The sequence below is a fragment of the Eulemur rufifrons genome, chromosome 2 (assembly GCF_041146395.1).
Source record: "Eulemur rufifrons isolate Redbay chromosome 2, OSU_ERuf_1, whole genome shotgun sequence".
Lineage (NCBI taxonomy): Eukaryota > Metazoa > Chordata > Mammalia > Primates > Lemuridae > Eulemur > Eulemur rufifrons.
In genome coordinates this window covers 115,812,337-115,837,090 of record NC_090984.1, presented here as the reverse complement: position 1 = coordinate 115,837,090, position 24,754 = coordinate 115,812,337, and the positions used below count along the sequence as shown (strand labels likewise).

The 24,754-nt window shown below is 39.8% G+C and overlaps 1 protein-coding gene across 4 annotated transcripts in view; it reads right to left on the bottom strand.

The window, feature by feature from the left end:
- Nucleotides 1–11,241: 11,241 nt before the first annotated feature.
- Nucleotides 11,242–24,754, bottom strand: part of GOLGA5 (golgin A5) — a 37,983-nt gene continuing 24,470 nt past the window's right edge. Inside the window, exons 9-13 of one of the 4 annotated variants that reach the window (XM_069465237.1) lie at nt 23,106–23,204; nt 16,651–16,876; nt 14,861–14,966; nt 13,444–13,507; nt 11,242–11,819 (exon numbers count right to left, since the gene is read on the bottom strand). In XM_069465237.1, coding sequence (XP_069321338.1) covers nt 11,739–11,819; nt 13,444–13,507; nt 14,861–14,966; nt 16,651–16,876; nt 23,106–23,204 — 576 coding nt within the window. In that variant the 3' untranslated portion in view covers nt 11,242–11,738. The other 3 variants (XM_069465238.1, XM_069465240.1, XM_069465239.1) reach the window with 3 other exon arrangements.

Below are 24,754 nucleotides of genomic sequence, written 5' to 3'. Positions count from 1 at the left end.
ATCCTGGAGGCAGGGACAGAGTCTGATTTGCATGTGATCGTAGTCTTGTGTCTACACACGTCTGGCACCCAGGACATTTTTGATAATGAACGAATGAATGAATGAACGAACCAAGTGAGGGATGGATGGTGGGTATGGAATGGGTGTGTGGCCAGGAAGGGTTTGGGGGGTGGTGGCGGTGGTGACACTGCTAGGACACAGCACAGAGCAGGGTAAGGAGGATGCTTAGCACATCACGTGGGGTGGGGTTGGTGTGAGAACCCTAGGGTGTTATTAATACTTTCTCAACACAGAATGCGAATTTGCACTTTGACCCGGTCTATCTGAAATCTTTCTCCCTGTCAAGCCCCAGGTCGAATGCTGCTCCCCCTGACAGCCGGCCTCACCTTCAGAATGAAGTCCTCAGGCTGAGGTGGGCGGGACGGGGTCCCACCGCCTGTGGCTTGCAGGGGCTTAGGTGCAGCTTTGGTCCCGTTCTCTGTTGCACTTGTTCCCCCCTGCCGTGCCCGCCATGGGAACTACATGTTCCTCTTAAAGCCCCGAGTGCTAAACAGGCACTGCTCAGACCCCAGAGCCTCACTTTCTGGTGATGACTCCGGCAGCACCTGCCTCGGGAGGGTCCGTGCCCAGAAGTGACGGCGCCGTCTGGCTCCAACCTCCCACTCTCGGGCCTGCTGCGCATATTGTCTGCACGGCCGAGAAGAGCGATGGCATTTGCTTAGCTCCTCTTTTGCTGAGTCTTCCTGTTAAAATGACCTGATTGTATAAAACATACTCAAATAACAAACACGAAATACGTGTACCTGACTATATTCGATCTGACCAGTAATCAAAGACATGACTATCAACCCAACGAGATACCAAGCTCGCTACTGGATTTGCAGAGGTTTTTCATTCTAACCCTTACTGCTGGTGAGACTGCGCTAGGAGCCTGATTCACCTCTGGTGGGTGGTAGATTGCCACAAGCTTTCTGGAGGGCAATTAGGTGATTTGCAAAAGAGTCTGAAAAGTGTCTCTACACTTTAACCCAGTTACTCTAGGATGTACCCTAAGGCACTCATTCTCGATTCTGGAAAAAAAGCTTTATGCACACAGCTTCTCATCATAGTATTATTTTGAATGGTGAAAGATTCTTTCTCTTCGGAACATCCAGGACTAATGGAATAGGGAAACTGCAGACCAACCATTTAATGGGAATACTGTGAAGCGATTTAAAATGGTGGTTAGCAAGCTTAACAATTATACGGGAGGTCCTGATGTCGCTCTCTTGGGTTCTAAATACCATTCTCCATTAAAAGGAACCACAGGGCTTTTTGCAGAAACGGCTGCAAATTCCAGGTGCAGGGCAGGGAAGAACTAGATTAGAGGGGAACATCTCCGTGTGCCAGAAAGCAAAAAGTGCTCAAAGCCAACCAGGGGGCAAAGGGGGGAGGCCAACCCACAGCTTGGAGGGGCTCCCACTGGCCAAATCTGGGACAATTTAAGCATCAACAAGAATAATAATGATAATGGATTTTAACATACTGAATTTGAAAATAAAGAATCTGTAAATACATAGTGATAGGATTTTTAAAAAAGAGGGACTGGAGGGAAAGAAAAAGGCCAGCTAACACCAACAGAAGGAATGACGATAGATTTAGAAAATCACTATTTTGCAATTACCAATATAACAATTCAGGCGAGGATCACCACAGCATTCTAAAAGCACTGAAAGTTTGTGGGGGGAGTTGGAAACTTGCAAGGTTTCCAAGCCATCACCCTTCAAAACATTTATTAACAACAAAGGGAAAAATACATCTTTATAATGGACAGATCTGGCAGAAACCATTTTAACCAAGTGACCAGACTTAGCAGCACTGACATTACGTGCTTCCGGAACTGATGTAGTGACCCAACACCACCTGTATAGGATTCTTCCCAAGAATGTTTAGCCTGAATCTGATCATGAGGAAACCAATGCATGTCACGGGTCCTCCTACGAGATAACCAGGCTCACGCTCTTCCAAATATCAACCCGTGAAGGACCAAGGAAAGGGAAGAGGGCTGTTCTAGATTAAAGGAGACTGAAGACATCCGCAATCTTGGATTGGATCCTGGATCAGTAAAAATAAATAAATAAAACAGCTTACGAAGAACATTTTTTGGACTGTTAGAAAAATTTGAATATGGACTGTATATAACCATTGCACAATGTTAAATTTCTTGGATGCGTTAATGGTTTTGTTGTCATATAGGAGACTTTTATTCTTAGAGCCTAGCTGAACTACCCTGGGATGAAGTGTGATGAGGTCTGCAAATTTCCTTATATCATTCAGGGGAAAAAAAAAAAAAGAAGAGCTGGGGCAAAATGTTAACAATGAAGGAGTCTAAGTGAAGGGTGTGTGGGTAGGTACCATGTTATCTTTTCAACTTTTCTGTTTAAAAGTTTCCATGTTTATTTTATGAAATTTTATGAAATAAACATGAAATGCTGAACATTTCATGGGAGGCACTACTCCAATATTGTTACATGCTAGTATGTCAACAAAGTAGGGTACAAAGTTGCAAATTCATCTGGGTAAGTAGTTTCTGGTCCACCTTGTCCAACTAGCAGCACCCTTATTCTCTCTGGGCACTCACTCCTCTCCCTTTGAGTTCATGAGGTTTGGATGTGGGCATATGAACCACACCCACCAGTCCCAGCGATTGGTGGGCACATGTCTTAACTTAGTCCAACCAGAGCCAACAGACACTAACCCCAGGGCTTTTGCTGGTCTAATTGGGACAAGGCAGCAATCTTTCCCCTGAGGCTACATGACAGTTCTACACAGTGACGGAACTATCACCCGAGGCAGTGTGGTCATCTTTGTTTGGGGAGCAGCTGCTTGTGGCTCAAGCCCACCGAGAACAAAGCAGAGCTAAGAGAAGGACAAAGATACCAGCTTACAGTGTTTGAGCAACTGAAGTGAAACATACCTGAAGTGAGTTTTAGATTTCCTTTCTGCTTATACCAGGTTGAGTTTGGTGTCTGCCGCTTAAGCCCAAAGAGTCCTGACCACTACAGTAGGAAAATGCACAGACAAGGTGTATTAGTTCCTATCACTGCATAACAAATTATCACAAGTTGAGCAGCTTTACTTACAACCACACACATTTATCATCTCACAATTTCTGAGGGTCAGGACTCTGGGCACAGTTTAGCTGGGTCCTCTGTTCTTGGTCTCACAGGGCAGCAATCAAGACGTCAGCCAGGGCTGTGGTCTCATCTGGAGGCTTGACTGGGGAGAGATCTGTTTCCAAGCTCAATCGGTTGTAGGCAGAATTCACTTCCTTGCACTTGTGTTAGGAGGGCCCCGGCTTTTTGCCGTGTGAGCTGGAGGCTGCCCATGGCCCTAGACGCTGCCCACAGGGCCTTGCCACGTCGGCTCCTTCACGTGGCTGCTCACTTTGTCAAGTCACCAGGAAGAGGCTGGTCAGCGAGGACAGAATCTTCCACATAATCACGAGGCTGGCGGTCCATCGCCTTTGCCACAGAACACAACCAAATCATGGGAGTGACATCCCCTCACATTTGCCATATTCTGTTGGCCAGAAGCAAGTCACAGGTCCCGCTTGCCCTGACAAGGAGGGAATTACACAAAGGCGCCAGGAGGTGGGAAATCACCGGAGGTCGGCTCAGGGTCTGTTCACCACTAGTGGGATCCTGCCGTGCCAACTACACACTGCTAGGCTCTTACCTACCGAGTACTCATGAGTGAACACTAAAGTACCATGCGTGTTTGTCCCATTTCTTCCGAGTTTAACAGTAGTTGTCACTGGGACATGGGGGGAAAGGGTAGTGCTGAAGGGCACTAGACCTTTTTGCTCTGCCCATGGTAGTGTTTGGGATTTTTACAATAAGCACTTATTCATGTGTTATGCAATTTAAAAATACAATTAAAAATGAAAATTGTATATACAGTATGATTTCAACTAAAAGCTGCTCTCCCTCCACTTCCAGACCTTCCCACATAACATACATATTCACAATTGGAAAAAAAAAAAAAAAAAGACTGGAAGGAAACAGAGCAAAATGGGACAACTTATTAGTTTGGAGTGGTGGATCTATGGAGGAATGATATTTTCTTTATACTTTTCTGTATTTCCTACAATTAAGGAATATTATCCTAACCATCAGAAAGAACCCCCAAGTGATTTGAAATGCTTTTTAGGTCCAATTTTATGGCTAACAATAAAGCAAGCCCTCCTGTTTACCTTCTGCAGAAAGGCAATTTCCAGCTTGGGTGGCTGGCGGAGTATCTGTTCCTAGAGCTCCAAGAAATAAATCAGATGTCAGCAGGGAGCACACACCTGCTTCCTCTCATGCTGATAAAGAACCATTAACTCTCACCAGAATGTACCTGGCTTTGTCCCAGAACTAAGTATGATTTGAAAAAATATAGCAGGTTTTCTCCAGCGACTAAAAGCTATCGGAAAGTCCGGGTCAAGATGGGAAACAGAAGATTCTGTGCCAGACAGATTTAGTAAACTGACATGTTCAGTAACCAAACAGTCCAAAGCCAGGGCTGTATGAAAACAAACAAAAGATGTGCCTGACCTCATCTTTATTACTAATTGGAGGACTCTGATGGGTCTTTGGACCTGTCTGCTTCTCTGTAAAATCATATAACTGAGCATGACGCACTTCTATCAGAGCTGACCAAAGACCACACCTGTAGCCAAAACAAACAAACAGGAAACAAAACAAAAGGAACTTCCCAAATTAGGTTGATCAGGCTGCAGCAGGGGAGAAGGAGTCCACAGGAGCATCTCAGTAAGGGGAGGTGACAGGAGATTCTCACAGGGTTGGGCCTGTGCTGCTTGATCGTGAGGGAGAGAGCAAGGAACAGGTGGGTTCTGGGTGGCAGCTGCGGAGAAGCAGGGCTAAGTTGGTGACTGAGCAGCTCGATCATGGTTCTCTAGGAGGGTTAAAATGGGGCTCGAGTTAGTTATGGGTAAAGCAGCAGCAGTTGCTCAGTAAGGAGCAATGCTTGTCACAGGAGGGGTGTTTAGTAATTTTTGTGCTCCTAAGAGTGATCTTGTCAATGTCTTGTCCTGAGTCCTGTTTATGTTCTGCTGGGAACGGGAATGCGGATGACTGGTTGTCAGAACTTTGTCTCATCCAACTTTAGCATAAACATACTGCCCGATAAACTAACATTTGAATACACTTTGCAACTCAGAAAACACTCTTTTTACCTGTGGGTAAATTCTTTGTGATGGGGATACTGTCTCCATTTTTAGGAACAAGGAAATTGCGGGCGGGAGATGTTGAGTGGTTTGCAGCGCCACAGCCAGCTGGGCCATCCCGCCAGAAAACAGTAGCACTCAGCTTTAAGTTCATGCTTCTTTTTTGTCACACGTCACTGTTCCTCATTAGTCCTAGTTTTGAAAGTTGTTCCTTCCACAAATCTGCACTGAGGACTTACTAAGTGCCTTGCGCTATCCTAGGCTCTGCAGGGACACGTGTGACAAGATAGAAGTATCAAGCCTGGAGTGCCCTGGAGGGACGGAGCGTGAAGAGGCACCCAGAGCAGCTCGGGCGCTCTGACGGGGGCCTGGCGCCTGGCGTGTGCTGTGTAGCTCATCACCGGGGAGGGATGCCGCATTCTACGGCTGCTGCAACAAATGACCACGAACTTAGTGGCTTAAAACAGGACATTTCTCCTCGTGCAGTTCCGGGGGTGAGCAGTCTGACGTGGGTGTCACTGGGCTAAAACCAGTCTCGCAGGGCGGCGGCTCTTCGAGGAGTCGCTAGGGGAGAATGTTTCCTCGCCTTTTCCAGCTCCCCGAGGCCGACTGCATCCTCCCAGCCTTCAATGGCACCGCTGCGGCCTCTGCTTCCATTGTCACACCTTCTCTGACTCTTCTGCTTCCCTTTCCAGTCTTTTAGGGACCTCTGCGACTGCACTAGCATAGCTAGGTCACTTGGGAGAATATCCCCATTTTATGCTCCTTAACCGTATCTGCAGCATCCCTTTCGCCTCATAAGGTGACACACTCACAGGGCGCAGGGTGGGGACAGGGACATCCTTGGGGAGCCGTTATTCTGCCTACTATTAACACCTAGCCTAGTATTTTTTTCTCTTTTGGGGGGAAGAGAAGGGAGGCGTTCTGGCTTCACAGGAAGGTGGCATCTAAGCTGACACCAGGAGGGCACAGGAGCCAAGAAGTGAAGTGTCCCAAGCAGAGGGGAGGTACATCTATTATGTATCAATAAAATTTTTTTTTTTTAAAGCTTCCCTTGTTAGAATGTAGGCTCCATGGGGCAGGGACGAGGTTTCTGCCTTATTGTTCTATCCAGTGCTTCTCAACCTTTTTCTCATTATTACTACCCTCAGGAAAATCTCAATACCACAGATACACTGTTAGGTCCTACATGCACATCTCGGCTTTATATATAAAAACAGTAAGCTATTTTTGCCCTCCTAAGAACTAATTTTCATCTCCTTGGGGGTATCACCTATGTTGAGAATGTGTGTTCTAGTCCTGATTAAAGTTTTAATTAATTCTTAGATTCAACTGACTTAAACCATGAGCTAAAGCAAATTGCTAGTGGTTGATAAGTTTATTTGGAGATGGGGGTCTTTGGAGGTGATTAGGTTATAAGGGTGGGGCCCTTGTGAATGGGATTAGTGCCTTTAAAAGAGGCCCCAGAGAGATGCCTTGCTCCTTCTGCACGGGGAGGTGAGCGAGTGGGCCCTCATCAGACACCGGATCTGCTGATGCCTTCAGTTTGCACTTTCCTCTCCAGAACTGAGAGAAATAAATTTCTGTTGTTTATAAGCCACGTAGTCTATGCTATTCTGTTATGGCAGCCTAAACAGACTAAGACAACTATGAACATCTGTGACCAGCAATTATCTTTGGGTCTTTTGCTTTTGTATTTTAAATTCTTATGGCTCAGCTGGGCATGGTGGCTCACGCCTGTAGTCCTAGCTAATCAGGAGACTGAGGCGGGAGGATTGTTTGAGACCAGGAGTTCGAGGTTACAGTGAGCTATGATCACGCCACTGCCACTGCACTCCAGCCTGGGCAACAGAGTGAGATGCCATTTCTAAAAAAAAAAAAAAAAAAAAAAAAAAATTCTTATGCCGCTTTCTATTTTGGGAAGCCTGCCCCACCAAGCTGCCCAATCTAAATCCACACTACTGTCCATGTACCTCACCAGTTACCATTTCTCTTCCTCGATATGGTTTAGAAACCAGATGAGCTGTAGGAATGGGACAGAAGCTGAGTGAAGGTCTAGAAAGCTCCAGAGGATGGTGCATGAGCTTAGTGCTTTGCCTGATTCAGTCAACGAAGTTCAATGAACATCAATCTCAGGCTGTTTATGTGCCAGACACAGTTCTAGGCACTGGGGATACAATAGTAGCTTAACCTATTAACTGCCATGAGAGTTGTATTGAATTCACTCTAGTTTTGACCCTGGGGCCACATGAAGCATATATAAAATCTTACTTGTTGATATTGTTATAATTAACATAGACAATTTAACTCTAAAACTGTGGATTAAATGAATAGAAGCAATAAACTTCATTTGTCTATTTATGTTTACCTTTAAATTACATTCAAAGTTTTTATTCTATTTTTGTAATAAAACACTGTGGCCCCAAGGAAAAATTTCTGTTTTTGTGTGGCAATGTGTTAAAAAAAAAAGAAGAAAAGTAATGTCTTTCCCCTCCAGGGGATCAGAAATGTCCAGAGACATTTAAGAGTTCTGATAGCAGGACAGCGGTAATGTCAGGCAGTGAGTCACTCTACTGTTGGTTAGTCAAAGGATGGAAAATGTTTACCTTCAGATAGAAAGGGTTTTACTCTTCATTCTTCTGTTTGTCCTCGACTTGAACAAAGATTAGGAGTTAATTGCGAACATGTCCAGGAAGTTTTTGGGGAATCTACAAATTCGCTGATTTGCTGTTCTTAGTTACTACACAGGAAGATACCTCCTCAAGTACAGCCTGTCCTCCCCTCCACAAAATGAACTACTACGATTCAGCATTTGCATAGATTTTAAAGATTTTCCCTGTTTAAGGAAGGTGGTGGGTTCAGGTGTGGTGATTCACGCCTGTAATCCTAGCACTTTGGGAGGCCGAGGAGGGAGGATTGCTTGAGGCCAGGAGTTGGAGACCAGCCTGAGCAAGAGCAAGATCCCATTTCTACTGAAAATAGAAAAAAATTAGCAGGGTATGGTGACCCTCGCCTCTAGTCCCAGCTACTCAGGAGGCTGAGACAGAAGGATCACTTGAGCCCAGGAGTTTGAGGCTGCAGTGAGATATGATGATGCCTCTGTACTCCAGCCTGGGCGACACAGTGAAACCCTGTCTCTGTCTCAAAAAAAAAAAAAAAAAAAAAAAAAAAAAAAGTTCAGGGCAGAGGGGGTTACCAAGCAGAAACAAAAGGAATTTTTAATACAAAAAATCCTAACCTTGGCCCATAGGTCTCTATGGCACTGGCTCCACACTCCCTCCACCTAGGCTAGAGTGCAGTGGCATGATCATAGCTCACTGCAGCCTCGAACTCCTGGAGCAGCTGGGACTACAGGCATGTACCACCACACTCAGCTCATTTTTTTTCTATTTTTTTGCAGAGTCAGGGTCTCAATGTATTGCTCAGGCTGGTCTTGAACTCCTGGCCTTAACTGATCTTCCTGACTCAAGCTCCCAAAGTGCTGGGATTACAGGTGTGAGCCACTACGCCCGGCCAGTTCTAGTCCTTGAACACACCAAGCACGCTCCCATTCAAAGGCTTTGTGCGTCTTATCGAACCTACTGCCTAGAAAACACACCCCATATCGTGCATGGCCCTCCACTTTACTCAGGACCTGCACAGGCATCACCTCTGCAGAGAGGACTTCCCTTGCTACCTTCAAACCCATCTCACTCTACACCTTCACCCCATTTTATTTCTCTTCATAGCATTTAACACTGAGTGGTGTGTTCCGTGTAGGTTTATAGCCTGCCTTCCCCATTTCAATGTAAATTCCACAAGGGCAGGGACTTCTTTTGTTCACCACTCTACTCCCAGTCCCTAGAAGTGGCCTGTACACCAAGGCACTTGTAATTCAAATGACTTTGTAGTCTTACTATGGTCTAAAATTAGTTTACCACCCACTTTTTCCCCTTGAGACATCATCTATAAATAAGGCTTCCATATGTAACACATTTGACATTCAAGTGTTCTTATGGAAGAGCTTCACTTACTTTGAGGTGTTCATTGTGTTGTGAGTGTGTCTGGAAAGCAGATCACCGATTAGAAGTGTGGAAATTCAGATTCATTTAATCCATATTCTTCTCATCCAGGAAAGAACAGGAATACAGTACTAACCTCAATGTGTGCAGAATAACTACTAAGATATCTTTCTCAGTCATTTCTTTCTTCTGGCCAATGGCAGCCTGAAGTTCCCTAGGCTGTTAGTCCTTGACTACCCCTTAGGCTTCACCAGTTCTTTCCTTCTACTTCCATCCAGACCAGGATGCCCACACTAGCCTTTTCCAGCACTTAACTGGTCTCTTGCAATAGGGAGCTGGAGCCCAGTGAGGCCTATTCGAGTACTTTCCACCATTCCATGCCGCCCCTTCCCCTCCCCAGCTTTAACATAAGCCCAGACATTCTATTTCCTCATCTACAGAACTAACAAGGAAAGCCTCTTTCTACAATATTTTTTAAAAACCCATGCTTTTCCTCTGAAGCTTTTGTTCTGTAGCAATAGAAATGGTAGCTTTCAGTAAGCACAAAGTCTAGAGAAAGGAAAATTTTAAAATAATCTTATTTTCCAGTTGACACCTATAAATACAAAACAGTACAAGAGCTCTGATAATGTGCGTATTATGTATTATTATAGTATGTATATATAGACACATACTTATTTAAAATGTCTTCAAATAAATACATTGGATTGAGAAGGAAAAAACTTAGCTTTCACGTAACCCTGTTAATTAGGTCAAGAAGGTTTCATGTTATTTGAGGATAAGTGAATGGCAGGACTTTTAAAAATTCCCCAGTTTGCTAGAGGTCAAGAATACTGAAACTGAAACCCAATTAAAGATTTAAGTAACTGCAAAAAAATAATCCTGGAAGCACATTGTCAAACTATTTTCAAAGCCAAGAATGTGTAAAGACGGAACAAAAGATTTAGAGACATCCCAACAAAAGCCAGGAGGACATACAGAGACAGAAAGTCTGGCAATACACAATGAAGAAGCATGTGTTGTTTTCCATTTTAAGTATGTAGCCTGGTTTTAATCATTTTCCAGAAATATTTCCAAATTAGGAGAGGGGGAAAAAATATAAAAATATATTAACAAGATTAAACTCTTAACTTTATTCTGTTTGAGATCAGCCTTGACTTAACAGCTCAGATACCCATTGGCTATCAGACTTAAGACTGTGCCATAAATCCCATACATACAGACCTAGTCATGTGTCTCTGCCTCCAACCCCCAACATTTGCTTTTATATAATGGGGAACTTTCTGCCTTTTTCATTGATGCCAACTTGAAAAACAGCCCAAACACACCTACAATGACCTTTAAACCTTCCTTTTCTGATGAAAAATAAGAAACATACAGATCTAGTAGTGCATCAAAACTTTTCAAGGATTTATAGGGCTCACGTCAATTAAAGTCAGGTAGAGATATCATAAAGAATAGAAACTCTGGTCAAGTTTTCAGTTAGGTACCAAACAGACTGCTTCAAAGACAGTCCCCCAGATAGGAAGGGCTATAGCCTTGCACAGCCCGAGATCCACATATATTAATTACATGTGAAGAGAGAAAACCAGTACTCGGGTGACAAAACAACTTGAGAATTCAGGCATGAAGATGACAATGAAAGTCAAAACAGACATTATATTGGACTTAAAGAATAACTCTATAATATCTCTGCTAGAGTGTTTTAGAAATGCACAGGTTATAAAACAGATTTGACTCCTAAAGGTTACCAGCAGGGGCTATGGACATCATGGGCTAACCCAAGGTAAAGGCTGGAGAAAAGGGAAACAGGAGGAGGAGGACAATGAGTGAGTAGGAATCCCAGGAAGACAGCACAGGGGGTGGAGAGGAAAGACACAGGCATGCCCTGGGGAGCACGGGCAAACTGCTAAGGATCACAAGTGACTTCCGCTGCTGGTTTCTAGCTCTACTCACTGAAGTCCATCTGGGAAGGTCTTGTTTAATGGGGATGAAAAACCATTATTCTAAAATAGAAAAAGGCACAGTAAATTTTATATTTGTATTTATCAAAAGACTTACACACCAATAAGGCCCTCAACATGTAAAAAGTAAATCTCTATTTGCAAAGTTAAATATATGAAAATACAAAAGCCAGACCACATTACCAAAAAAGAAATTTTTTTTTATTTTTAGCACTAAGTACAATTAGTTTCCCTGATTATAACCCATAATCAGTGTCACCTAAAATACAGGATGGTCTGTACAGAAGTGAACAACCCCAGTATCTCTCTCTATATATTAGGACCACTCAGAAAAAGCAGAGCTGAGCTTGTTAAATTATTGTCTGTTTTAGAAACTCTTACCATTTGAAGGAAATAAGAGGAAGATTTAGGTAGCAGAATACTTATATAATAACTTAAAAAGTTAAAAGCTTGTAGTGATAAAATAATCTTGTGCACCCTTCTCAAGAATTTTAGACAAATGGTCTTTTTGCAGATCCCAAGTCTAGAAAAAGATGACCGATCATCCCAACACTCGGACTCAGTTCATTTGCCATATGGTTGGTCATGGTGCATTTCTGGTGTGTAAGTCAACAGAACAATCATGACCCAGAGGTGAAGCAAAGCCTAAAGAAAGAAAAAAACAATTTATGGATTGGCCAATAAATCAGTCTTTACCAAAGGCCCACTGTGTAGTGAATTGAGGGCAGGAGCTTTGTCTTATTTGTGTCTGTGTCCCCTATGGCAGTGGTTGGTCCCCAACCTTTTTGGCACTGGTTTCACGGAAGACAATTTTTCCATGAGGGATGGGGGAGTGGCAGGGCATGGAGCTCAGGCAGTGATGCAGGTGATGGGGAGCAGCTGTAAATACAGATGAAGCTTTGCTCACTGGCCCACCGCTCACCTCCAGCTGTGCGGCCCTGGTCCTAAGTTTCATGGAAGACAATTTTTCCATGGGGTGAGCACAGTGGCAGGGAGGGGCAAGGCAGAGCTCTGCAGCCTGGTCCCTACCAAGCTACAGACCGGTACAGGTCCATGACCCAGGGTTGGGGGACCACACCCCTAAGGGATGCACTGTATCTAAAACATGGTAGGAGCTAAGGACTGGATAAATAATGAAGGAAAGAACGAGCAATTAAATGAGCTAAGTGCAATGGAGGGTAACAAAGAGTTGCCATACCTACAGAATTCAGTTCAGAGGATTAAAGCCTTGAACTCATAACATGCACATGTACACATAAATAACCACTCAGGTGGTCATAATGCAGAGTGGATGGCATGACTGAACATGCTAGATATACAGGAAGTTGGCTGGAAAGACTTAGAGTCATGGTTTGTGTTTTGAAAGAGAGTTTAGCCAAGGTTTGGTGAAGAAGAGATGGGATAATGTTCTTGACAGGAATAATGTGTCAAGGTTCAGAGGTTGATTTTAGGGTCCAGTACATGATCCACAGTGATAAATTTCCACTAATTCCCTCATGGTATACTGAAATGATGAGATTCCATCACTAAGTGCCTTACCACTTTGTAGTGTGCAAAAAAATCACATATCATGTGACAATGGTGCCCGTGTTACTCATAATCACGAACACCTGGGAAATCACCCCTCTGTTGCTATCCCTTTTTTTATGTTCTCCCCATCTTTCCCTTCTTAAAAACTTTTTATTTAAAGGAGTAACTCTTCCCTCTAGTGGATCACAGAGATATTTCTTTTTCAATATGCTTTTATTTAAGAAAGCAGCCCATCTTAAGTCAACCTAACTACTTTTAGATATACCCACTCAGAATAGCTAATGAGCTTTTCAGGCACACAGGACACACGGAATGGCATCCCCCGCTACTGTAACCATTTCATTAGAGCTAAGAAATCTGGAACCAAGTAAATCAACCTGAGATCCTTTTAGAAAATAAAGCAAAACACATGAAAATAATTAAAGCAACTTTATAATATCATGATAAAAATAAAATCAATTGTTTTATATTGTATTTTTATCATTAGAGGGCCTTAAAAACGGAAGTAACTATTAAACTGCATTAAAGGTAATTTTATTTGTAGTTAAAGCCTTTGAGTAATTTATATTCTACACATAATGAATTGTCAAAAGTTATAACTTATTTTAAGAAAAAAATCTTAATTACTAAAAATGAATTCTATCAAAACTGATTGCTAAACTATCAGTAAGATCAGCAGTGGAAAAAAACTAGTTAAAAATCAAGTGCCGCATTTATTTTTTCAAACATGTTTACTTACCATATATATAATTACAAAAACTCGTGCTACAGGGTATCTTCGAAGAAAAATTCCCAGACGGATACTGTGCAAATGAGGGTGGGGGGAGAGAAGAGAGTTACGCTCAAAATGAATCTTCCTGGGATAACAGCTAGTGGTATTTTTAAAAATTTCACTCCCTTAAATTATTTATGTGGCTACCATAGAAGAATGATTTTTATAGTAAACTATTAAATGATTACTTGAAAAATAACTATATACAAATGTCATAATAGTAAACAAATACTTTTATCATTATTTGGGGCTTGGTTTAGCAGAAGGTATTTCTCTTAATTCTATGGCCACAATCATAGGAGGCAAACTCTAAATCATTTTTCTTTTAGGAACTAAAGAAGTTACAAAAGATGAGGTAGGTGTCAACCATGTGAATGGGGGAAAAAAAGAGTCTGGTTGGCACTAACCTGCGAACAGCTAATCTGGGAGCTTTTACATAGATACATGCTTCTAAAAGGCACAAAGCTATAGAACCTCAAGTAAACATCTGAGAAAGTAAGTAGGGAAGCAATATGATGACTAGACCTTATTACTCACACCTCTTTGCAACATTTTTTCCCTACCAAGATGGATATAGGTACAGGCAAATACACCTTTTTGCTTCTTTCATTGCCACTAGTACAATGCCTTACATACAGGTTCTCTAAAAATTATGTATGCTGAATAAATGAACAGTTGAAACAAAGGTGCTTAATTTGGAGAAAATGACTATGGCATTCTAGTCCCATGGCTTCAGGAATCTTACTGTATCATTCTCTTATTTTTAACACCATTGCTCAATTCTGATACAAAAAGGTAAGAAAAGATTGCTCTATTATGCAAACAATTCATTAAAATTGTGTTTAATTATAAACACTAAAAGGAAAAAGGGTGCAGATTATTTAGATAAGAACTTTATCAAGGCTATATATAAACTGTTAAAACATTTTCTTGATAAGGTGGATGTCTGCTAGTATAAAAAATTTATATATAACTGTATATAACATAAATTGTTATGTAACATATTTATTAAAATGAGTTTTGTCAGTTATATATAGCAGCATCTTTTATTCTAATCACATGATAAAGTACTAGGATAAAACATTCAGATGGATACTTTTACGTGAGATAGAGACTTTCTCAATGAAATTTAATGAGAGTTTTTTTTAATAGAGTTTATTATAGAAAGAAGAGAAATGGTCAGGGATAATCGTTTTCAATAAAATGTAGGCACTGGCAGACCTCTTGAGGCAATTCCATGGCATTAAAATATCACAAAAGGAATAAGGTAAATGTCACTTTAAATACCAGCTCTGCCTAACGGGACTCACAATGACCTAAACTATAGGAAAATGCTACAAAAACGGCTGATAGTCCATCCTTCATCCTCACTGGCACCACTTACCTAAATTGGTCAATTGAACTAGCAGCTTTGCGAACTTTTCCATACATTCCTGCCAGATTGGTTTCTGTGTCATTAAAAAGAACAGGAACATTTCGCAGACGTGTACCTGTTTAAGTAAGAACATAAATTAATGTACTGACACCAAAAATTAACTTTCTAAGAAAATTATAGCTGGAAATACATTACACGTGGAAGAAATTCTCAAGGCCAACCTTCTAAGCATCACATCAAAGTAGATGAAACCATAAAGAAAAGATAGATAAATATGATTATATAAAATGTCTAAGCTTCCATATCTTTAAAAAGAAAAATTTTAAAACTAAGAATATGATTTTAGCAAAAATTAAAGAGTTTACAAATACGAAGTGTTGGTTAGAGTCAGTATTATTTGGCCCTTTGTTCCTGTGCTAGCAGGATGGAGGGCCGGCAGCTTCTCTGTAAGGCTGAGGACTCCCAAATTTCTATTCCAGCCCAGATCCCCCACCCCCCCAGCCTCATCCAATTGCCCACTCACTTTTACCTGGATGGCTAATGGGCACCTCAAACGTCATGCCCAACACTATGATTCTCATTTCCTGCTCTTGCTGCCAACCTGCCTCTCCTGCCATTTCTCCCCTTCTCAGGACACAACATCTCCATCCTTCCATCTGCTCAGACCAAAAACCTTTACTCCTTTGTCTCAAACTCCGTATCTAATCTGCCAGCAAATTCTGTCAGCGCACCTTTAAAATAAATCCTCAATCCACCCCACAATCCCACTGCTCTAGACAACCACCTTTCATGGATTAATGCAAGGGCTTCCCCTTCCCCCTGCCCGGTCTCCCTGCTTAGGCTCCTAGCCCTCTGAGGTCTATTCTCCACACAGCAGCCAGAGGCATCCTATTAAAATGCAAGTCAGATCAGTTACCCCTCTCAAGATCCTTCATGGCTTCCTACCTCATTCAGAGTACAAGTCCTCACACAGGCCTAACCAGCCTCCTCCAAGCTCTCTGGATTCCTCTCACACTAGTCTCTCCTCCACTCAGTCCACTCCAGCTGCACTGGCCTCCTTGCTGTTCCTGAAACAGCCAGAACACACCTGCCTCAGGGCCTTTGTGCCTGCTCTGCTCTGCCTGGAATGCTTTACCCCTGGGCCTCCTCACTGTTCACTACCCTACCTCCTTGGGACTTTAGAATCCCATCCCCATACCTAGCACCCAATAATTCTTTAAAAATATGCATTTTTTAAATTTTAAAAAAGAATCTAAAGCCAAAGAACTGAGAGATTTGCTAAATGACTTCTTGTAGACTTTATGAAGTTCTAAGATTAAAAATTTGATCTGTTGATGCTTATACTATAACATTATTTTTGATTATATATGTTAGGAATCTATAGATTTACTAAAATCATAGAGTACGGATACACTTACATGAACTATACATTAGCTTTAATACTCATAATTATTTACTGGAAGATTATTCCAGCAAATCTTGCTTAAAGTTTCCTGGAAGTTCCTCGCTACTGAATTACTTGCCTTGTCAGCATCATCTTGTTAAGTATCTTACACATTTTAAGATGATTATCAACCCTCAGGCTTCCTTTCCCCAAGTCTAATAGCAGTGAGGGATATTAGTCTACTATCTGGGTCACCAGTGATAATACTAAATGGCCTAAGTCTCACATTAGAAAAATTGGGTCCTTCACTGGGTAAAGCTTCTTTCTTTTCAAATAAAAATAGTCTTTCTGCAATTTTTCAAAATTAGGTGTGAATGAAATGTTGTTTTCACATTTTTTTTTTTTTTTGGTTTACCTTCGCCATTGTCAATCCCAGCCATGTTAATTGAAGATCCGTTACTACTGCTTCCAGAGGCAGAGTTCATCTGCTGCTCGAGGCGCTCCAGCTGAAAGACGAGGGAGTTCTTCTCTGTGCTGAGACTCTCCAGCATGGTTTGCTTCTGGATGAGAGTCTCTGTCAGCTGATGGAGTCGATTTTCTAACTCAGACTGACTGCTGTTGCTTAACGTTTTATTGGTAAGCTGAAAGGCAAAGTGTTCATAAAATTATCACATAAAATGAAAGTCAAACAATACAGAAATCATACTACTATATTTTCACAGTAAATTGTGGCATTAATTGATTTTTCAAAACTCGACAATGACTCTTTCACTGTCCACAGAAGTGATTTTCAAAAATATTAGTGGGATCACGAAATCAATCTGGCGGGTCAAAATAAACATTTAAAAAATGTAACAGAATAGAATGGGTCATATTCTGATATTCGTGTAACACACAGTATGTGACAGTATTATCTTGTCAAACTCCTGTTTCGGTTTTGTACATGTAAGAGCCTGTGAGTATTGAGACATGATGTAAATTGTATCTCTTACGGAAGCATCAGGGTCAAAATTATTTCAAAGCACAGGTTTACAGGACCCAGTTTAAATTTCTCAATCAGGATTCAAAAACCTCCATAATCTAACAGTTGTGCTGCAATGCAAAGACCACAGTCTTAGGTTTTCACCTCTGCTCTGCAATTTTCCAGCTATTTGACTTTGGACAAATTGCTACATCCTTCTAAATCTGTTTCCTCATCTGTAAGTGTGGATAACAGTACCTGTTGCCCAGGGCATTTAATGAGAGCATTTTCCTAGTGGGGTCTAGCTGACAGCTGGTACTTAATAAACTTCCTTTGTTCCATCTTCTATTAATACTTGGCCTTGTGTCTTGTCTGTCACCACCTCCTTCTACTCCCATCCAGCCTCTGCTTTGCTAGTCACATTTTCCGTGTTCAGAAACTCAGTCCTCTTTTCTTATCCAAGCTCCACCTGCCCTCAAAGCCTTTTTATTGGAACCCTCTCAGCCGCTCCAGACCATGCTGATTTCAGCCTTCTTCTGAATGTCTTGATCAGTCACTCTGATGACACCATTTTATGGGGGTCAATTCTGCCTCCTCAACAAATAGTAAGTCAGCTTCATGAGGGCAAGAATCCCTCCTTACATCAATACGGTTTTGAAAAAATGCTGATAGTCTAAGTTTAAAACCCCAGCTCTGTCATTTTCTAGCTACAATCTTGAGAAAGCTATCAAATCTGAGCCTCAGTTTCCTCGCTCTTAGGATGTTATGTTTACTTGAATGAAGTAACTTATAAAACATCTAACATAGTACGTGCCACATGGTAGGCTCTCAAAAAATTAGCTTCCTTTCTTCTGAATCCCTTATAGCCCTAAATTAAGCACAGGATTAGGTCCACAACAAATAACTACCGAATGGAATTATATTGAGTATAACCTAACTAAGGTTTACTATTAAAAAAAAGAATGCTCAATTTTAAGATTGTACTGTGATCCCCTGATCAACCTATTTCAATATTTTTTAGTCAAGGTGAAATTTATAGGCCAAAAGTGGTGGCTCACATCTGTAGTCCCAGCTACTCAGGGAGTAGCTCAGGAGGCTGAGACAGGAGGATCACTTGAGCCAAGGACTTCTGAGGCTACAGTGACTTGTGAATGCGCCACTGCACTCCAGCCTGGGCAACAGAGCAAGATTCTCTTTTAAAAAAGAAAAAAAAAAAAAAGAAAGAAAGGAACTGACATACAGTGATGAAATACCCAGATTTTATGAAAACAATAAATAAATGTGTTTTGATAAATGTGTAACCACCTAGATCAAAACAAAAAATATTTTCATTACCTCAACCACTGTTCTGATTTCTATCACTAGAATTTATAATAGTTTTGCCTTGAATTTCCTATAAATGGAATGACACAGTAGGAATACTTTTGTGTGGGACGTTTTAACAAAAGATTCATCCATGTTGTGCTTTTTTTTTTTTAACTGACAAGTGGTTGGTAATTTATCCATTTCCCTGTTGATGGACATTTGGGTTGTTTCCAGTTTGAGCTATTTATGAACAAACATGTTAGAAATATTAATGTGCAAGTCTTTTTGTGGACATACGTCTTCATTTACATGGAGTTAATATCCAGGGTCATAGGTTAGATGTTAACCTTATCAGAAACAGCCAGTTTTCCAAAGTGGATGTGCCGCTGTACACTTCTACCAGCAGGGTAGGAGAGTTCCAGTTATGCCACATCTCACCAACATTTGGCACTGCCAATCTGTTTAATTTTGGCCATTTTAGTGTATAGTGGTATGTATCATACTAATGATCTTGAGCACCTATTCATGTGCTTATTTGACCATTCATATGCCTCAGAGATACCTTGGAGACACCATGGGTTCAGTTCCAGACCACTGCAATAAAGTGAATATCTCAATAAAGTGAGTCACATGAACTTTTTGTTTTCTCAGTGTATATAGAAGTTATGTTTACACTATACTGTAGTCTATTAAGTATGCAATAGCATTATGTCTAAAAAAATGTACATATTTTAAGTAAAACATACTTTATTGCTAAAAATTGCTAACAATTATCTGAGCCTTCAGTGAGTTGTACTCTTTTTGCAGGAGTAGGGTCTTGCCTTGATGTTGATGGCTGCTGACTGATTAGGGCGGTGGCTGTTGAAGGTGGGGGTGGCTGTGGCAATTTCTTACAATAAGACAATGATGAGGTTTGTTACATCGACTTAGTCTTTCTTTCATGAAAGATTTCCCTGTAGCATGCAGTGTTGTTTGATAGCATTTTAATTACAGAACTTCTTTCAAAATGGGAGTTAATCCTCTCAAACCCCTCTGATGCTTTATCAACTAAGTTTTAAGTAATACCCAAAATCCTCTGCTGCCATTTCAACAATGTTCACAGCATCTTCACCAGGAGTAGGTTCCATCTCAAAAACAAACAAAACAAAACAAAAAAAACCACACAACTACTTTCTTTGCTCATCTTTAAGAAGCAACTCCTCTGTATAAGTTTTATCATGAGATTGCAGCAATGCAATCACATCTTCAGGCTTCACTTCTACTTCTAGTTCTCTTGCTATTTCTACCACATCTGCAGTTACTTCCTCCACTGAAGACTTGAATCACTCAAAGTCATCCATGAGGGTTAGAATCAACTTCTTCCAAACTCCTGCTAAGATTAATATTTCACCCTCCCATAAATCACAAATGTCCTTAATGGCATCTAGAATGGTGAATCCTTTTCAGAAGGTTTTCAGTTTAGTTTGCCCAGATGCATTAGAAGAATCACTATCTATGGCAGTTATAGCCTTACAAAATGTATTTCTTAAATAATAAGACTTGAAAGTCAAAATTATGCCTTGCTTTTTGGGTTGCAGAATGATGCTGTGTTAGCAGTCATGAAAACAACATTCATCTACTTGTACATCTCGATCAGAGTTCTTGGGTGACCAGGTGCATTGTCTGTGAGCAGTAATATTTTGAAAGGGATCTTTTTTCTAAGCATTAGGTCTCAACAGTTGGCTTAAAATATTCAGTAAACCATACTGTAAACAGATGTGCTGTCATCGAGGCTTTGTTCTTCCATTTATAGAGCATAGGCAGAGTAGACTCAGAATCATTTTTAAGGCCCTAGTATTTTCAGAATAGTAAATGAGCACTGGCTTCAACTTAAAGTCACCAGCTGTGTTAATCCCTAATGAAAGTCAGTCTGTCCTTTGAAGCTTTGAAGCCAGGCATTGACCTCTCCTCTCTAGCCAGGGAAGTCCTAGATGGCCTCTTCTTCCAATAGAAGGTTGTTTTGACTACAAGGAAAATCTGTTGTTCAATGTAGCCACCTTCATCAATGATCTTAGCTAGATCTTCTGGATAACTTGCTGCAACTTCTCCATCGGCACTTGCTGCTCCACCTTGCACTTTTATGTTATAGAGATAGCTTCTTTCCTTAAACCTCAGGAACCAACCTCTGCTAGCTTCCAACTTTTCTTGTGCAGCTTCTTCACCTCTCAGCATTCACAGAATTGAAGAGAGTTAGGGCCTTGCTCTGGATTAGCCTTTGGCTTGAGGGAATGTTGTAGCTGGTTTCATCCTCTATCCAGATCACTCAAACATTCTCTTTATCAGAAATAAGGCTGTTTTGCTTTCTTATTTGTGTGCTCACTGGAGTAGCACTTTTAATTTTCTTCAAGAACTTTTCATTTGCACTCACTTGGCTAACTGTTTAGCAGGAGAGGTCTAGCTTTTGGCCTATCTTGGCTTTCAACACTGCCTTCCTCCTTAAGCTTAATCATTTCTAGCTGTTGATTTAAAGTGAGAGGCATGCCACTCTTCCTTTTCCTTGAACACTTAGAGACCATTATAGGGTTATTAAGTGGCCTAATTTCAATATTCTTGTGTCTCAAAGAATAGAGAGGCCTTCGGAAAGGAAGTGAGATGTGGGAAAGGCCAGTTGGTGGAGCATTCAGAACACAAGACATTTATCAATTAAATTTGCTGTCTTATATGGGTGCAGTTTGAGGCACCCTAAAACAATTACCATAGTTACATAAAAGACCACTGATCACAGATCACTGTAACAGATATAATAATAATGAAAAAATAAAGTGTGAAATATTCCAAGAATTACCAAAATGTGACAGAGAGACATGAGGTTAGCACGTGCTGTTGGAAAAATGGTATCGACAGACTTGCTTGATGCAGGGTTGACACAAAACTTCAATTTGTAAAAAATGTACTATCTGCAAAGTGCAATAAAGCAAAGCACAATATAATGAGGTATGCCAGTATCTTCTTTTGGAAAGTCTTTTGCCCATTTAAAAGAAATAGCGTGCATCTTTTTATTATTAATAATTGCTCCCATCTTGATTATAAATCCTTTGTCAGATATATGTTTGTAAATATCATCTCCCAGTCCCTGGCTTACTTCTTTTCATTTTTGCAATGTCTTTTGATGAGCAGAAAATTTTAATTTTGATGAATTCTAATTTATCATTTTCTTCTTCTATGGTTAGTGCTTTTTGTGTCCTCTGTAAGAAATCTGTCTTCCACTAAACTACAAAAAGATTCTCCTAGAAGCTCTACAGCTTAGGCCTAGCTGCATCCCAAATTAATTTTTTTAACTTTACAAGTCTAATTAGGGATAAAGATAAAGGTTCATTTTTTTCCATATGTTTTTATCTACTCCCATGCAATAGTTTTTAAAGAATGAAAAAATATTCAAACTGGTAACCCAATTTTTTTTTAACATGTTCTCCTAGGAGGTCTAAAAGTAATAAGATAAGCAAAGGCAGAATTCTTTATTGTTCATTCAGATAAATCTTACTCTGTGTGATTTTTTAAAAAAAACATGTTAAGATGCTTATCTCTTTTTAAATTGTACAAGTCAACTTCATTCTATCAGACAAAGGTTGTTCTGTTCTAATTAGATGAAAAATCTTTAAGAGAAATCTTCTTATGGTTAATTCTTGATTAATAAAAATAGGACAATATTTTAGACCTAGTAGGTATTCAATAAGTATTTAGTAAATATGGAAATGTTTAAGGATTAAAGCAATTGGTGGTTTTTGCTCCTTCTTTTCTTTCTTTGACTTTCTGCTACCAAGTCATGTTACCATTTGTAAGTATTTCATAAATGTAGGCAAGGGAAGGAGAGGGAGCGCTCCCAATCAGCAGTTCCCAACTCATAAAAAATTAAGACAAAATAGTCCAAAACATTTGAAATTATGGACTACTTTTCAGTCTGAGACCTGAGAAGACCAAAATTATTTGACTTTTCATGTTTCAAACTTCAGCTAACTAAAAAATATTAATAAATCTTTATGTAAATTATTTAAATGATTGATAAGTCCATTATATATAAAGTCAATCATCTAAATACAAACGAGGAAATGACAATGTACATTTACAGGCTAAGTGAATGTGTGATTCTTTCAGTTAATGATACAAGGCTTTTAAATCTGGGTAGCAGGCACATGAGTACCATCATTTTCTGTATGTTTTACATTTTCAAGATTAAAAAAAGGTTTTAGTGACTTTATGGAAGACCTGTCAATTATTAATAGGATGATTTATCATTGGATTTTTCTCAGGAAAAAGAAACCACAATTATGAAACTGGCAATCAGCACAACCACATTAAAATCAGAAGGTATGAAATTTGGGGGTAATTCTCATCTCCTCAGTGACTTTGGCTACAAGATATCTCTATAAAAAGCAAGTCACAGAACAGAGCAAGTGTAGACTCAATGGTATTAGATGAAAATTCTATACCAGGTTAAAAATAACTTATCTCATCACTGAAACACCAGAACTCATGTGAAAACATGGGAAAAAGTCTTCCTATATCCTTTTGTAAAAATGTAGCTTTACAATGGTATCTTTTCCCAAGTTGTGAATGCTGATTCATACCTGATTCCTGAGTTTTTGAATTTCTTCTTCTCGATCTTTAATTCTGCTTTGCAATGTGTTCTTTGTTCGATACAGATCATCTTCTATATAGTGGAATTCCTACAAAGTAGGCACAAACAAAAGCTAAATCAATATCCCCTCTTCCATCCTCAGTACCTAAAACAGTGGCTGGCACATAGTAGGCACTAAATTAGTATGTTCATACCGATTAGTATATACTGAATGAATAAATGAACAAACATGGATGAGTCGGATGAAAAGTTAACATTTCAGTATGATGTTGTAAATATAGGCCCATAAATAATTATTAATAAGATAAATTGCCAGAAAACAAAAAAAATTTTTTTTTATCTTGCAGCAATGAGAAAGAATGGGTCATCCCTTCAAGAATCTCAGGTATATATTAATAACATTAATAACAATGACAACAAAATGAGAAACATTCGCAACATATAGGATAAAGATTAATATTAATAGCAATATAATGTTCATAAATTAAAAAAAAACAACCAGAAGTCACATTAGAAAATATACAAAGTACATGCGAAAAAATAAAGGAAAACAGTAAGAATTCAGTAAAGTGGTACAGTACAAAATAATCTATGAAAATCTGCAGCTTTATCTAAAGCAGGTAGGAGATATAACGGGAGAAAGACCCCAATAAACACTAACCAAAAAGAAGAAAGAAATTTAACAATAGGTGTGCAAAACATATATAAAGAATACTTTAAAACATTTCTAAAGAGTACAAGGAAATACTGGAACAAATAAAAAGTCATACCATGTTTCAAATAAGAAGACATCATAAAGATATAAATTCTCCCCAAGTTAATTCATAAATTTGATGTGATCTCTACAAAAACAAGAGTTCGTTTTTCTTTTCTTTTTTTTTTTTTTTAAAGCTACCTAAGGTTATCCTGGAGCTCACATGGAAAACTGCAGGAAAGAACACCCAGGAAAATGCTGAAAAGGGGAACTAGTTATAAAGATATGAAAACATATAAAATCTCAGAAATTAAAAGCAATGTGGTTCTAATGCATAAACAGATAAACTGATGAATAGAAGAGAATAAAATCCAGAAACAGATTTAGATATCTTGAGAATTTTAGGAAATGATAAAAATGACATCTCAAATCAATAAAGAAAAGACAAACTATTTTAAAAAATGGTACTGGGACAGTTAGGTAGCCATATGGAAGAAAATAAAGTTGATCCATACCTAACTTCACACACCAGAATAAATTCCTAATAGAGCAAAGATTTACATGCAAAAATGAAGCCATGAAAGTACTAGATGGAAACCACACAGGCAAATTTCTTTATAATTTCAGAACATTGGACACCATGATTGAAAATCCAGAAGCCTTGGTAGAAAAGAATGATAAAGCTGACTACATCAAAATTAAACTTCTGCATGGCAACAAAACAAAACAAAAGCCCTATGCAAACTAAAAGACAAATAGCAAACTGGGAAAAATTATTTGCGATTCATATAGACAAAAGGCTAATCTCACCAACATATAAAGAGGTCCTCAAACTGATTTTTAAAAAAGATCAATAACACAACAACAAAACAGTTCTCAGCAAAGAATTACAAATGGCTCCTAAACACTGTGAAAAGATGCTCAGCCTTACTCAGAGAAATGTA